Raw genomic sequence first — 15,591 nt, forward strand, 5'->3', positions numbered from 1 at the left:
GTCTTGGTGGTGGAATGAAGAAGTGCAATTGAAAATTAAAAATAAGAAAAATTGCTATAAGGCTGTATATCAGTGCAACAATGAAGAAAATCAAAAAAATTATAAAGAATCAAAAAAGGCAGCAAAAAAAGCTGTTAGTGAAGCAAGGTCAAAAGCATACGAGAATCTATATAAACGACTTGATACAAAAGATGGAGAAAGGGATATATATAAATTAGCTAAAGCAAGAGAAAGAAAAACAAGAGATTTAAATCAAGTGAAATGCATAAAAGATGAAAATCAAAATGTATTAGTAAATGAGGGAGTGATTAAAGAGAGATGGAATGAGTATTTCACAAAATTATTCAATGATGATGGCGACACAAGAGTTAGGTTGGGACATCTTAGTAACTCTGAAAGGAACGTGAGCTATACATTTTATCGACGCATAAGTCCAAATGAAATAAGGCAAGCATTAAAAAAGATGAAAAATCATAAGGCGGTGGGACTGGATAATATACCAATAGAAGCATGGAAATGCATGGGAGAAGAGGGTATCTCCTGGCTAACGAAATTATTTAACGCGATTCTTAAATCAAAAAAGATGCCAGATGAGTGGAGGAAGAGTACTTTGGTCCCTATATATAAGAACAAAGGAGATGTTCAAAACTGTGAAATTACAGAGGAATTAAGTTAATGAGCCATACCATGAAACTATGGGAGAGAGTAATAGAGCAGAGGCTCAGAAAAGAAACAGAGGTCTCAGAAAATCAGTTTGGTTTCATGTCCGGTAGGTCAACAATGGAAGCTATATACCTACTGAGGCGCCGAATGGAAAGGTATTGGGATCATCAGAAGGACCTACATATGGTGTTTATAGATCTAGAAAAGGCCTATGATAGGGTCCCTAGAGAAGTATTATGGAGGATTTTAGAGAAGAAAGGAGTCCGAATAGCCTATATACAAGCCCTTAAGGACATGTATCATGGTGCAGAGACAAGGGTCAGAACATGCGGAGGGGATACTGAACCGTTTAAAATTACAATAGGATTGCATCAAGGTTCTGCACTAAGTCCATACTTATTTGCTTTAGTAATGGATGAACTCACTAAAAATATTCAGACAGATGTGCCATGGTGTATGCTATTCGCAGACAACATAGTGTTGGTGGATGAAACAAAAGAAGGAGTGAACACTAAGCTTGAGTTATGGAGAAACAATTTAGAATCTAGGGGATTTAAATTAAGCAGAAAGAAAACAGAATATATGGAATGTAAATTTAGTAAGAATGCAAGAGTGGAGGATGTTATAATAAAATTGGAAGACCAAATCTTACAAAGAAAAGACCATTTTCGATATTTGGGATCAGTGATTCAAAAAGATGGAGAAATTCACGAGGATGTCACACATAGAATTAAGACAGGTTGGCTAAAATGGAGAAATGCATCAGGGGTGTTATGTGATAATAAAACCCCATTAAAATTGAAAGGAAAATTCTATAGGACAGCTATAAGACCAGTTTTGTTCTACGGTTCAGAATGTTGGGCAGTCAAATACCAACATGAGCAAAAGACGAGTGTAGCGGAGATGAGGATGTTAAGATGGATGTGCGGCCATACAAGAAAAGATAAAATTAGAAATGAAGTTATTCGTAATAAGATAGGAGTAGTGCCAATAGAGGAGAAGATGAGGGAGACTAGACTAAGATGGTTTGGTCATGTGAGAAGGAGACCAAGAGACGCTCCTGTGAGGAGAGTTGATGAAATGGAACAATTAATCAAAAAAAGAGGTAGAGGCAGACCTAAGAAGACTTTGAGGGAGACATTAAAGTTTGATATGAAGTGTATGGATCTCAATGAAGATATGATAGAAGATAGAAATACATGGAAGTCTAGAATTCATGTAGCCGACCCCACATAGTGGGATAAAGGCTGGATATGTTGTTGTTGTTGTTTAGTGAAAGCTGAAAAGGCATCAGATTTAAGTTTTAAAGGGTAAAGCCAAGTGTATCGAGTGAAAGTATCCACAAAGATTATATAGTATCGAAATCCTTCAATTGACACAAGGTGCAAGTCCCCAAAGATCTGAATAAACCAATTCTAATGGTTTTGTAGCTGTAGTTTCCCAGCTATAAAAAGGAAGTTGACTTAACTTTCCAACTTTACACAAGTCACAAAATGACAAATTGGAGAGTGAACAAGACACACCAATTTTATTCAATACAAGTTTTAGAACATTCAAGGAGGGGTGTCCCAATCTAACATGCCATTGCTGACAATCATTAGTGCTTTGAGCAACATTTACAAGATTCGACAGCTCATGACTAAATGAGTTCTATTTTTTACATGCTTTTTGCTTATTACATGTATTCGAAGAAAGACAAACTGAATCAACAGAGAAAGGCTCTAAGGATAGGGCAGAATTCTTGTTGACAACAAACCAAGATGCTGGCAGCAACTGATAGAGCCCATCCTTAAGATGTCCCCTGAGCAACACCAGTCCAGTAGTTTTGTCCTTAATCAAACACACATTCAAGTGAAACTCAGCCACAACATTATGATCACGAGTTAATTGAGAAACACTTAGTTTTTCTTCACATTTGGAACATGAAGAACATTAGGAATTGAAAGGACTGAAGTAGGTTTGAGGTTAGTATACAACCGACTAGTACCGACATGAGTTATAGGCAGCTGCTTACCGTTGCCTATGACAACTTTGTCTCCACCATTGTAAAGTGTGTGAAAGGATAAGTTGTTCAGGTTTGATGTAATATGATTTGTTGCTCCGGAATCAACAAAACCAAGAAGGATCTAAAAATGAAGACTGAGCAACAAAAGTATCAGAAGAAGTAGAAGATCTAGGGTCATTGTCATCGTGAGAACCTAACATAGAACTTGTCTCACTCATATAGGCTCCATTAGAATCACTAAAGGAGGCCATATAAGCTCTATTATTATACTGATTCCCATCATTTGCTACTTGTCGCTGAAAATTCTTATCAAAGCGATGATAACACTATCAACAAAATGACCTAGTTTGCCACACAACTAACAATAAATTTTTCTATTGGACGCTCTTCCTCGACCTCTCCCTCCTCTATTCATAAAATTGCTTCCTCTTACTGAATAGCCTCCTCTATTATTGTCACCAAAGCCAGTATTATTCTATGAATTAGAAGACGCGACATTTGCATGCATAACTAAATTCAAAGAGGAAGCACTCAACGATGAATTCTTAATTGACAATCGTTGCTCATGCATTAGAAGTAAATACTGAACTTTCTCCAAATCAATTTCATCCATTTGATATGTAATTAGGGTCACAACAGTTTCATAATCACGATCTAGTCCATTCAAGATTGCAAGCAATAAATCTTTATCGGTTAATGCCTCGCCTATAGCAGCTAGAGAATGACCGATTGTCTTAATTTCATAATGTAATCATTTATCAAGAGGTCATCCTTCTTGATTGATCTTAATTTCTGCTTCAATTGAAATGATTTAGCCATGGTCTGGCGAGCATAAAGATTTTCTAAAGTAAGTCATACCTCGGCAGATGATTCACAGTGAATCACCTGCGCTAAAACTTCTTCGCCAATTGTTGAGAAGAGCCATCCCAACAAGAGCTGATCAGATCGGATCTAGCTCAAGTATTCTAGATTGATAATTGCATCTTCTCTATTTGGATCGGGTAGACTTTTAATAGGAGGAGTGGTTTTGTTAAGGAACAAGACCATATCAAATGCTCGAATTGTAGTAAGAATTTGAGCTTTCCAGAAAATATAGTTACTGGAATCAAGCTTTATCGGAATGAAACTAAAAGCTTTTGCTACTGCTGAGAAATCAGCTTGAGAAGCAGACGACAAAGAAGACGAGGATCGAGGAGAAGGAGAGGAGGATTGATTTGAGGCCATTAGAGAAGAGCAAATAGCTTTGATACCATGTAGAAACCCTAGGTTTAGATCAAGGACATAACGAGAGAGAGAGAAAAATAATACCTCGGGTAGAACTTTTATTCAGAGAATCAGAAAATGAAAGTTAAACCATACAAAAGGACTATAAGCTACTTATATAGGCAGCTTGATCATCGGAAATAAGAATACCGCCTATACTAGAAACATCAATAATCAAAACATAAATTGCAGCTACAAACTACATCAATTTAAACACAAACATAGCAGCAGCAACAAACTGTTATAACAAACTATTAGATGCTTCCACACATTGGGATGCATTACTTACAAGTGTTGGGAAGTGTTACACAGGTATCACTGTCTTTCAATTCTCCGTTATAGGCATGGCATCTTCTTTAAATTCCCAATGCTTCTTACTATTTTATCAGCAACCAAATGGGAAAAGACTATTACAGTAGGCATTTGCATAAACAAAAGGAATACCTTCTTGCTTTCGATAAATATCATCTGAACTAATACGGTGTGACAATAATGTTTCATTGTCGTCTTCATCAACAACAAACAGTCCCAAGTCTTGAGATCCCTGCATCATGACATATGGATTCAATAAAACACAAGTAAAATTTCCCACAATCCTTTTCACAAAGAAAAGTTGACTACAAACTTTGCATTCCAAAAGGAGGACAGATCGTGTAAACAACCAGACCTCCAAATAATCAACAGTGACATGCCCAGTTCCTTGGTCATCCCACTTCCCTTCAGTGTTCAGACGATAGACTTTGACACGCTGAAATTTAATTGCAAATGAATGATAATCAGAAACACTTTCATTATAAGATTGACTGATTGAGATTATAAGAATTCTCACTTAGAATTAAAGAACAATGTGCAACACAATCATTAACAACACATAAAGCCTTTAATCACCACTAGATGGGTTTGAATTCTAGCTCATCAATCATTTATATCTATGTAACACAATTATCAAATTCACCAATATACGGTGGCAAGAAGATCTATTCAAAATCCAACTTCTAATCACAGAAAGAATACGGTTCTTTCAATCAGTTAGATAAATATGTATAACCATAAACCATCTGTGCATGTTATGCCTCAATATAATTCCAAACGATAAAAAAAAATACCTCAGAAGGACAGGTAGACAAAATGTGAGCCATTTTATCAAATTGACTACTCAAAAAAGCTTCAAAACCAAATCTGATTGATTCAGTACTAGAGAAAATTAGCTTTTATGCAACCATTTCCTTAGAAACAGCACAAAGGAGGCACCACAAATGTAAGAATAACAAAAAATCCAGTGCAAAAATGGCAACAACAATAATAAGACAAGATAAAGCATTATGTATATTAATAATGAGTGCAGATAAGCAATATTCTGACTTATAAAATAAACAACAATAACAACATAGCAACCCTTAATCAGTGGGTGGGAGCAGCTACATAAATTCTAGTTCGCCAATCATTTTTATCTATGACCACATCTTCAGTAAGGCCCTTATAACTCATATCATGGTTAAGAGTCTCCCACCAAATTTTTGTTGATGTTTCTCTACCTACTCTGTTAAAAACTTGCTCTATTCCATTCACTCTCCTCATAGGAGTTTCTATCGGTCTTCTTCTTGCAAAATCAAACCACTTTAACCATATCTCATGCATAGAGTCACTCCAACCTTATACAAATAACCTCATTTCTGGTTTTCTGTTTTTCTTGTATGATCACACATCCATCTTAACATCCTCATTTCCATTATGATTTTGCATATATTGGGGCTTTACTGCCCAACATTATGTGCCATACAACAAAGCAGGTTTTATAGTCATCCTATAATTTTCCTTTTAGATTTAACAAAATTTACTCTCACATAAAAGTCAGACACGCTTTTCCAATTTAACTATCTTGCCTTAATTCAATGGTTAATATTCTTATTAATATATCCATCTTTTTGGATGATTGGTCCAAGATATCGAAACTAATATTTATTAGGAAGAATTAATCTTCAAGTCTCACCATAACCATCATCCACACTTGTATTTTTACTAAATTTACATTCTATATATTTGGTTTCATGCTGCTCAACTTAGTCTATATATTTTTACTAAGCAATTTGTTGAGCACAGATGGAATAGATATTTCTTGAATCTATTCAATCAAGAAACAAATATTGCGTTGCAACATTAGAAACTATATGCTCTATAGACACTTACCACTAGCATAAAGAAGTTCACATTAAATATCCTTTACCATCAGCTAAAGAGGACTCCAGTATGAATATACCCGAGTCCACCAGATGCCACAGTTCAGAAAATTAAAATGTTTCCTACAAGTGTGAGCAACATCCAAATGTTTCCCCAGCTACTAAACCAACTAAGAAACCTTGTGAAAAGGACGTCAAAATTGCAGTTATCTAAAGCACATAAAACACCACAGACCAATCATCAGTTGTCAAAATAAAATTATGTTATGGCCCTAAAACAGAAACAGATCAAAATCATTATATTGCAATTTAAGCTCTCGCTATCAGAAATAAATTAATTGAACAGTCAAAAGGAAGTAAACTGCAAATATAAAACTATGTATTTAAGGGAACAATGTTAACAAGACCTAGCTCAAGATTCATAAAGGTAAGCAACAGCAAGTAAACTATGGTAACCTCAATTCTAGTACGCCTTTGCACAGAGTGGAACCACTCACCTGCATATAATTTTTCGCCGCCGTTGATTTCTCTTGAGCGCCCATTAGAGGTCCGCCCTCACCAAATTGAAGTTCACAGTACAAACCCACAGATAGTGAATTGTGAAGCGTGGGTTGGAAGGAAATTAGGGTTTGGAAGGGTGAGGAAAGAAAAAAAGGGGACAAGAAAACAAAACCGGGGAGGCTTGGCTTCGGACTTCGGAGGACCAATAGCAAACCCTAAACGGCCATTGACGTCGCACTGAACCTTCGCCTCTCTCTCTCTCTCTCTCTCTCTCTCGCCCCGTCAAATGTTTCCGTGCCCGTCCTTTTGGCAGCAGCAGGGACGCCAATTTTATCCGCTGTCACGCGAACACATGACAACTCCCGGTTTATTTGATAACAAATAAAAATAATAAAATGGAATAAAAAATTATAACTGGTCGGGGTATGGTAGTAGTCCCGGTTTTGGACCTAGACTTGCTTGATTCACATACTTATGGTCGGATGGTGATAAAGCGTGTCCATGGAGTCGGCTTGATTTAATCACCCCCCCCCCCCCCCCCCCCATTGCTACAGTCGACTATCATTATTTTTTTTTTTATTAAATTATTAAAATTAAAATTAATTCATCATACAATTAAACCTATAATTAAGTTGCAACCATAAGCACCCAATGAGACCTCACAAGCTAAGGCTAACACAAGGAGTCATGTAGAATCGATAATTTTTAAGTTCACGAGCAAAGTTACGACAAATTTGTCCAACTAATTTTAATTGTGTTAAAAAATTTAAAAATATATTATGAAATTTTAATTTTTATATTATAATAAACATTTAATTTACTTAACAAATTCTTTAATTGCATTTAAAATTTAAAATCTGATTATGTTTAAAATAAAAAATATTTTAAAAAATTATATAGATTAGTTACTACTCTGCTTAACATGTAAGGAGTTTAAATATTTAATTCATTTAATAGAAATGTATGTAATTTCAAATCTCATATTTAAATATATAAGTCTATAATAAATTTAAATATTTAAAATTGAATTGAGCAACCTCTTAATTAGCATTTTTTGGGTAAATAAGCCTTTTAACAAAATTACATTGTATTTCACATGGGTGACCTAAATTATAATATGTTTAAACAACGACAATAACAACATATCTAGCCTTTATCCCACTATGTGAGATCGACTACATGAATTATATATTTTCATGTATTTCTGTCTTTTATCATATTTTCATTGAGGTATAATATGTTTAAACATACAAATTAAATTTTAATTTAAAATTTAAAGGTGAGATTTGTCTTAAAAATAAAAAATATACGATGGTTTACAAAAATAGGTGAAGTATTTGGGCTGTGAGTCAACCTCCGTATAGTATTTGGTGTTATACACTATTAAATATGAGAATGAATAAAGATGAATAGTATATGGAGTGAGGATGATTGTTCATGTTACAATTGTAATATGGAATTTAAATTTGACAGAGAATGTAATTCATAATTTAACTGTAATTATGATGTTGTCAAATTCGATTTTAAGTGAAATTTATCTTATCTGAAGGAATAGTCTCATGAATCGTCTTCTAATTATGATATGGTCTCCATCGCCAGCCATCAACATCCTCGTCTATCGTCGTTGATCAACTATCAAATCTTCATTGCTGCTTGCCATTCATCAACACATTTGTCATTGTCGATTGAGTTCCCCCCATTGCAGCAAGCTTCAAGGTTATAACACACCTGAGTTTGGCCCAAATCTTGGTCTACCCAACTCGTCAGGATCCTATTTGCTTCAAATCCAGTTAGTCAGATTAACAGATCCAGTTCTATTTTTTATATCCAAATTTGGCATGGACCTAGTATTTTTGTTTGTTTTCAATTGAGATTTTGTTTATGGATCATTTTGGCATTATTTTGGATTATTTGATCTTCATATTGGCTATCTTGAAATATGATTTCCATTATTAGATCGGAATATTTGATTATCGCAATGGCAGGTTACGATGCGTGCCATTTTAGACGGATGAATTTATATAAAGATGGAGTTACCAAGGGGGATTTATATTAATAAATACGGAGTTATTAAGATCAACAAATATATGTTAAGGTTGATATTTGATTATATTTTAAGTATGGTTGAAGATATCCACTACCGTAACCGTTGCGTGGATTTAGGTAGTATTTTTTGTGGTGTAGTTTTGGTTGGTATCTATTAGAATATTAACTCTCTATAATTTGTTTGGAAATTTTTTTTTTTGAATCATTCTATATTTGAATTTCGTGCCAAGGTAGAACTTGTTATAATTGTGACCCAAAATTCAAATTTGACTGAAATTTGGACTCATAATTTAATCATAATTATGATTTCAAATTTGACTATGATTATGATGATGTCAAATTCGACTTTAAGTTAGATTTATTTCATTTTGATAAATATACTCATGAATAATTTTTTTGTCAAAACATGGTTTCATGTGCACATCTACAAATAATTTTAGATTTATAAATAGGTATCCAATGTTTTGAAATTAGTTACAATTATATCACTTTTGTATTATTAATATTTAATTAGTGATATTTTATTATTTTTGCCCATGATTTTTCCTCACTTGAGTTTTACACATACATTTTATGTTTGAGTGTGGTTGATTGATTTGATTGTAGTTTATTGTCAATCTGGTTTCATAACACTTTAGAGTTAATTGGTCAAAATGGATTAGGCCTAAATCAAAACTTCCAATTATGATATCAGGGGAAAGGGGACTTGAAAAATCAAACTTAATTTGGGTGTATGATATGTTGCTATAAACAACTTAAAAAAACTTTAGGCGTACGATATGTTGCTATAAACAACTTAAAAAAATTTACTAATATGTCTCAAGTTCATAATGCATATTTTACTTAACATTTCACTACATAAATTCACATGATTTTTATACATATGGACACTTATTGAGTTTTTGAACTTACGGGACTTATTATGTGGTATGGATATTACAAGTGAATGAAAAAAGAATGTCAATCTTGGAACGATATTGGAATTCCCTCACAGCTATTGGCGTATCTGACCCTTGGCTCCTTTTGGGGGACTTCAATGTGTGCCACAATTGTTTTGAGATGAAGGGTGACAATACCTCTTTCTCCCTGGGTATGCGTAGGTTTAACGATTTTCTTTCTTCTGCCTCGCTTCAGGATTTGGCTTATAGTGGCCCTAAGTGGACGTGGACTAATAAGAGGTTTGGTGAAGAGTGTATCCTTAGGAAGCTTGATAGAGCCTTGGTCAATGATGATTGGCTTGCCCATTATCCGGATAGTAAGACTATTTCTTCAGCCAGGGATTTCTGACCACAGCCCTGTTGTGGTGGCTTTGTCAGGAGACTTTCAGCATAAGGGTTCCCCTTTTAGGTTCCTTAACCATCTTGTTGATCACCCTCTCTTCTTAGACAGGGTGGAAGCTAGTTGGATTAGGCAAATCCCTGGAGTTCCCATGTTTCAGGTTGTTCAAAAGTTCAAAGCAATCAAAAATGCTATGAAGACTCTTAATAGGTCTAGGGGCCATGTTTCTGACATGGTCTTATCCCTTAGGAATCATCTTCTTAGTATCCAACATCGGTTGCAGGATAATCCCCATGACTTTGTCCTTCACCACCAGGAGCTTGAGTTGAACAGGGACCTTCTAGTGGCCCTTGCGCAAGAGTCTGACCACTTTCGCCTTCGTGTTCGGATTAGGTGGTCAGCTGAGAGAGATAGATGCTCTCGATACTTCTTCCAATCCATGCATGCTAGGTGTAATAATCACCGTATTATGAACCTTCTGAGAGAAGATGGCACCCTCACAGAATCCAAATAGGAGGTTGCAGACGTTTTGGTGTCCTACTTCCATAATCTCTATGGGCAAAGTTCTCGGAACTCTCCCTTTAACCCTTTTGATATGGCCCCCTTCATTGACAAACGTTTGGAGCAAGACCAAGGGGCTAGGCTTATTGCTGAGGTTTCTGCAGAGGAGGTTAAGGATGCCCTCTTCAGTATGGGCGATGATAAAGCCCCTGGGCCAGATGGATTCACAGCCAAGTTTTTCAAAAAGTCTTGGGATATCGTGGGTGCGAATGTGGTCAAGGCCATTCAAAGCTTTTTCGCCTCTAGTCGCCTCTTGAGTCAAGTCAACGCAACCATTATTAGTCTCATTCCCAAGGTGCCTCACCCTGATACGCCATCCCAGTTTAGGCCTATTTCTTGCTGTAATGTCTTGTATAAAGTCATTACCAAAATCTTGGCTAACAGGATTAAGCCGGTGCTCTCTGGTTTGGTGGATGTGTCTCAAGCGGCCTTTGTTCCTAGGCGTTCGATTGGGGATAATGTTCTGCTCACCCAGGAGTTGGTTTTTCAATACCATCTTCACAAGGGGCCCCCCCGTTGTGTTATGAAAGTTGATCTGGCTAAGGCCTATGATACTATTGAGTGGGACTTTCTCCTGATGACCCTTCAGTTGATGAATTTTCCTCCTCAATTTTGTGACTGGATTCGAGAGTGCATCTCGACCCCCTGTTATTCGGTTAAGATCAATGGTCAGTTAAATGGTTTCTTCCCTGGGGGAAGGGGGCTGAGGCAAGGGGATCCCCTGTTTCCTTACCTATTTGTTCTAGTTATGCAAGTCCTGCAAGGTATTGTCAAGCACCACTCGACGACTTCAGATTTCCAATACCACTAGAAATGTGAGCAGACTAGGTTGGTGATGCTCATGTTTGCAGACGATTTGCTCTTGTTCTCTCATGGTGACCCCTCCTAAGTCAACATCTTGAAGTCATATTTGGAGCGTTTTTCCTCTTTGTCGGGCCTAGTTTCCAATACTTCTGTAATACCCCATGTTTAGATAAGGTTGCCACGTAATTTTAATAATTTTAGAATACTGAAAAATTGGTTTGATAGCAGTTATAAGTACCAAATCAACTGTAGAGAATGCCTCGGAGTGAAATTGTCTAAGGAAAATTATATGGTCTCGACGAGCGTATCGAGTTAAGATTTATGGTGGCAAAAGAAATTGGATCGGGAACGATTTTCGGTACAGCTAAAATACAACTGTCATTTAGGCTATAAAATCGAATTGTCGTAGGGGACTCCCAAAAAATCAACGGAACCCTAGGGGGCTCCGATTTTGCGTAATGAGCAACCTTTTAGTGGTTTCGGGATTAATCGACAGCCCGGTGAGGACACTGGGCAAAATTGTCTATATAGAGTAACTTGAAAGTTATTAATTTTGCGTTTTCTGTATCGAAATGCAAATTAATTCAGTGTTTGAGAATATTATTGTAATTAGAGAATTATTCTAATAAATTTAAGCTAAAATTTAAGATTAATGCGTAATTTTTATATATATTAAGTGTAAAATATAATATATATATATATAGTATATATATATATGGGTGTTGCTGTGTGTGCGTGAATGGCCATTTTCTGTGAGATTTTCATGGCTAAGATTTGCATTTTCTGTGAGATTTTCATGGCTAAGATTTGCAAGAAATTTGTTGCAAGAATTGAGAGCAATCCGCAAGAATCATGGCGTAGAGAGATTGATTAATTAATATGGTGTACTATATATATATATATGCAGACGTGCTGTGTGTGCACGTGAGTGATGGCAGCCAGCCATCTCCATACTTCATGCCATTCCCTACAAGCTCATTCCATGCCACAACCATGCTTTTCCATCCCAGATTTGCGCAAAATAGGAAGATTGTGGCAGCGTGAATTCTGTAAAAGGTAGCATATGAAGATTTGGAGCAATTAATGTGGAGTAGCGGCCAAGGCAGAGAGTTCTATAAATTGGGATACGTTTGGCCGTGTGAGAAGCATCAAGAGGAGAGTCAAGAGAGAGAGTTGCGAGAGAGAGTGGGAGCCGAGGCTGGCGGTCGAAGGTAGTCGTGAGGGTGGCCAAAGGCCACCGGAATGGGCCGCAACAGCTTGCGGCAGCCATGGCCGCAACCAGCAAAGAGTAACCAGCCACGGCCAGTGGCTCGCGAGGTGCCAGCGTGTATGGCGGCGAGGGCGGCAAGGCCGGATCAGGCGATGGCAAGGTTGGGATCGCGACGGCGCGGTAGGGCTGGTTTGCGCGCGCATAGGCTGTGCGAAGAAGAAGAATAGAGAAAGGAAGAGAAGAAGAATAAGAAGAAGAAGAAGAGAAGGAAGAAGAAGAAGAAGAAGAATAAGGGAAGGAAGAAGAAAAAGAGAAGAAGAAGAAGAAAGAAAAAGAAAGAAAGAAAGAAAAGAGGAAAGAGAGAGTTGCAAGATGCAGGGGAAGCGGGAGGAAGAAGAAGAGAGGAGAAAGAAAAAGAAAGAGAAAAAGAAAAGAAGAAAGAAAAATTAGGAAAAAATAGAGGAAATGTTAGAAAAATCCCATAAAAATTCTAGAAAATAGGGAATTATGTTTCGATGATATCCCGGAGATTTTGGTGAGAAAAACTGCCCGAGCACGTGTTTCGGGAATATGACACGCATATCGAGGAAACCGGTGATGCTAAGTCAAGGTGAGTAAAATTCTCTAGAAAATTTCAGAAATTTCAAATATTATTTGATGAATTATCGTAGTGAAATATTTGAGAAAATATTTCTAGAAATATTTAATTTGGAATTATTGAGGGAAAATAAGAAGAAATAGACAGAAAATTATAGAAAATGCCAGAAATTATAAAAAAATAAGTTTTAATATTTATTTAAATAATTATGATGATTAGGATACTTTGAGGCTGAAGTTGAAGAAACTTGTATAAATTTTGAGGTTGGCACGCAAATCGAGGCAAGGCACAGCACGGATTTCGAGGTAGCCCGATAAGCTTGAGAAGGTAAGTGGTACTTCCTCGAAAATTTTTTCATCATATTGACATGCCCTGATATGTATCCATCACGTAGACTACATACATGACTATGAAATGCATAAATACATGTTGATATCATTGATCACGCGCATTTGTGGCCGTAGGGAGTACGAACTGGCACCGCTGCTTTACCAAGGGTGTACCCATACATCTCGGTCTCGAAAGAGGGGGCCGCAAAAATGGTAGGCAACATGAGGGGTGCAGTTGACATCTACGATGAAAAACATTGCATACACACATGACATAACATTATGTACCCTTACTTAGATGATTTATCATCTAACTTGGGTTTTGCCCCTGGAATATTCAAACTTTCCAGGAGGAAATTGTAGCAGATACAAGAATAAATGAGGCATGAAATGGCACTTAGCAGAGTGCAGGAAGAATGAAATGTATGTTACGTAGCCCCTATATTTGAGTTCTGCTACTTTAGATTCTGAACGTTTTGAGAAATGTTGAATTTATTTATGATTAATGTTAAAATATCAGGTTTCGATATTTCCTTCCGCACTTGATGTGTATAGTGATTCTCTTTCGAGAAAGATGATTGGGAATTCTGGGACGGATTCGAGATATGACGTGATTGAGAATTAAGTTTGAAAAGAAAAATTTTATTATCCCGGAATTGTCCCAATTTATAACACGCCAGGGAAAGCGGGGCGTTACACCTTCCAAGAGTGATTGTTTCGTCTCATGCAAGGACCTAACCCTTCGTGAAGCTATTTATAGTGCATCTGGGTTTCGTAGAGGGAATCTGCCTATGCGATATTTGGGGGTCCCTCTGCTTTCCTCTAAGCTCTCCTATGGAGACTGTCAGCCCGTTATTGATAGAGTGAGGAACAAAATTTGTGCGTGGCTGACTGCACTCTCACCCTGCAATTAAAACACAATAAAAACAAATCATAATAAAACTTTTATATTTTTTTTATTTTAGTGAGAGGTTTATACTCGCCAGTGTACGAGTGTAGTTGTAGTCCAAATTTAAATTTATATTTTCTGGATGAATCCAGGTCGTCCACTGAGAGATTTATTTATGGCAAAAGAAAAAGAATGTCACACACACGCACACGCATTTGGACAAATTGACAACAAGATTTTTTATGGTTTTGTTTTTAGACAACAGATACTAGAAAATAAAGTAAGGCAAAAATTGAAATAAACATTAAACGTAAAAATATGAATTTGGATAGTGCTTGAGTTAAGACAATTTCAGTACCAACCCGTTGATTCCCAAATTTTAGCATATAAGATTAGCAACATTAATTTAATTTCAGATATGAGGGTTTGTTATTAAATGCAATTAGAGATGATGATAGTTCTAGGTTAAGCAATCCACATACATGATATGCGGGATTCTAATTTAAGCAACTACCATAAATCCAATTACAATTAATATACAAAACAACTAAATTAATCATCCGGGTTTGGGTATGATAGCGTTTCCAGTTCTAGTAACTCTCATACATGGCATGAAAGCTCTAAGTTAGGCTTACGCTCCAATCCAAACCTAGTGATTTTTTAATAATTAATACACACTCATACTGAAATTTAAATTAATGTTACTTATTTAAAGCGCAGCTTTCTTTGGGAATCATTGGCATTGGACACTGTCCTTGCCTTAACCCAAGATTAGATTTAACTACTCATTTTTATTTGAAAGTTAATTGACAGAAATTTAAATGACGTAATTTAAATAACAGAATTTAAATGACAAGAAATTTAAAAGCATAAACTAACCGGCCATTTAGGCGGTGGATAATTAAATGACAAGAATTAAAATTGCAGAAATTTAAAGGCATAAACTAACCGGCCATTTAGGCGGTGAATAATAAAGTAATAATAAATGACATAAGAATTTAAAAGAAGAAAGAAAAAAAAGTAAGATTATAAGAGAAAGTACTAAAGAAAATGAGAAAGAACAAGAACAATTCTCAAAGAAAGAATTATAAGGAAACAACTAAACTTTTATTCAAGAATAATAATCACACTTACAAATGCAATCAAGTGAGCTATTTATAGGCAACAAGATGCAATACAAACCACACAATTTCAATTATTCAATTAGACATAATTATATCTAATGGGCACTCACACACTTAAAGTTAAATGGATTTTAGCTATAATA

General features: G+C 36.1%; 1 protein-coding gene across 1 annotated transcript in view; it reads right to left on the bottom strand.

The window, feature by feature from the left end:
* LOC127811543 (uncharacterized) overlaps positions 1-6,961 on the bottom strand; it is a 94,813-nt gene extending 87,852 nt beyond the window's left edge. Inside the window, exons 1-3 of the mRNA XM_052351499.1 lie at positions 6,606-6,961; positions 4,599-4,679; positions 4,376-4,475 (exon numbers count right to left, since the gene is read on the bottom strand). Coding sequence (XP_052207459.1) covers positions 4,376-4,475; positions 4,599-4,679; positions 6,606-6,650 — 226 coding nt within the window. The 5' untranslated portion in view covers positions 6,651-6,961. The remainder of the gene's footprint in view (positions 1-4,375; positions 4,476-4,598; positions 4,680-6,605) is intronic.
* Positions 6,962-15,591: the final 8,630 nt, after the last annotated feature.

Source organism: Diospyros lotus, chromosome 10 (assembly GCF_014633365.1).
Source record: "Diospyros lotus cultivar Yz01 chromosome 10, ASM1463336v1, whole genome shotgun sequence".
NCBI classification, from domain to species: domain Eukaryota; kingdom Viridiplantae; phylum Streptophyta; class Magnoliopsida; order Ericales; family Ebenaceae; genus Diospyros; species Diospyros lotus.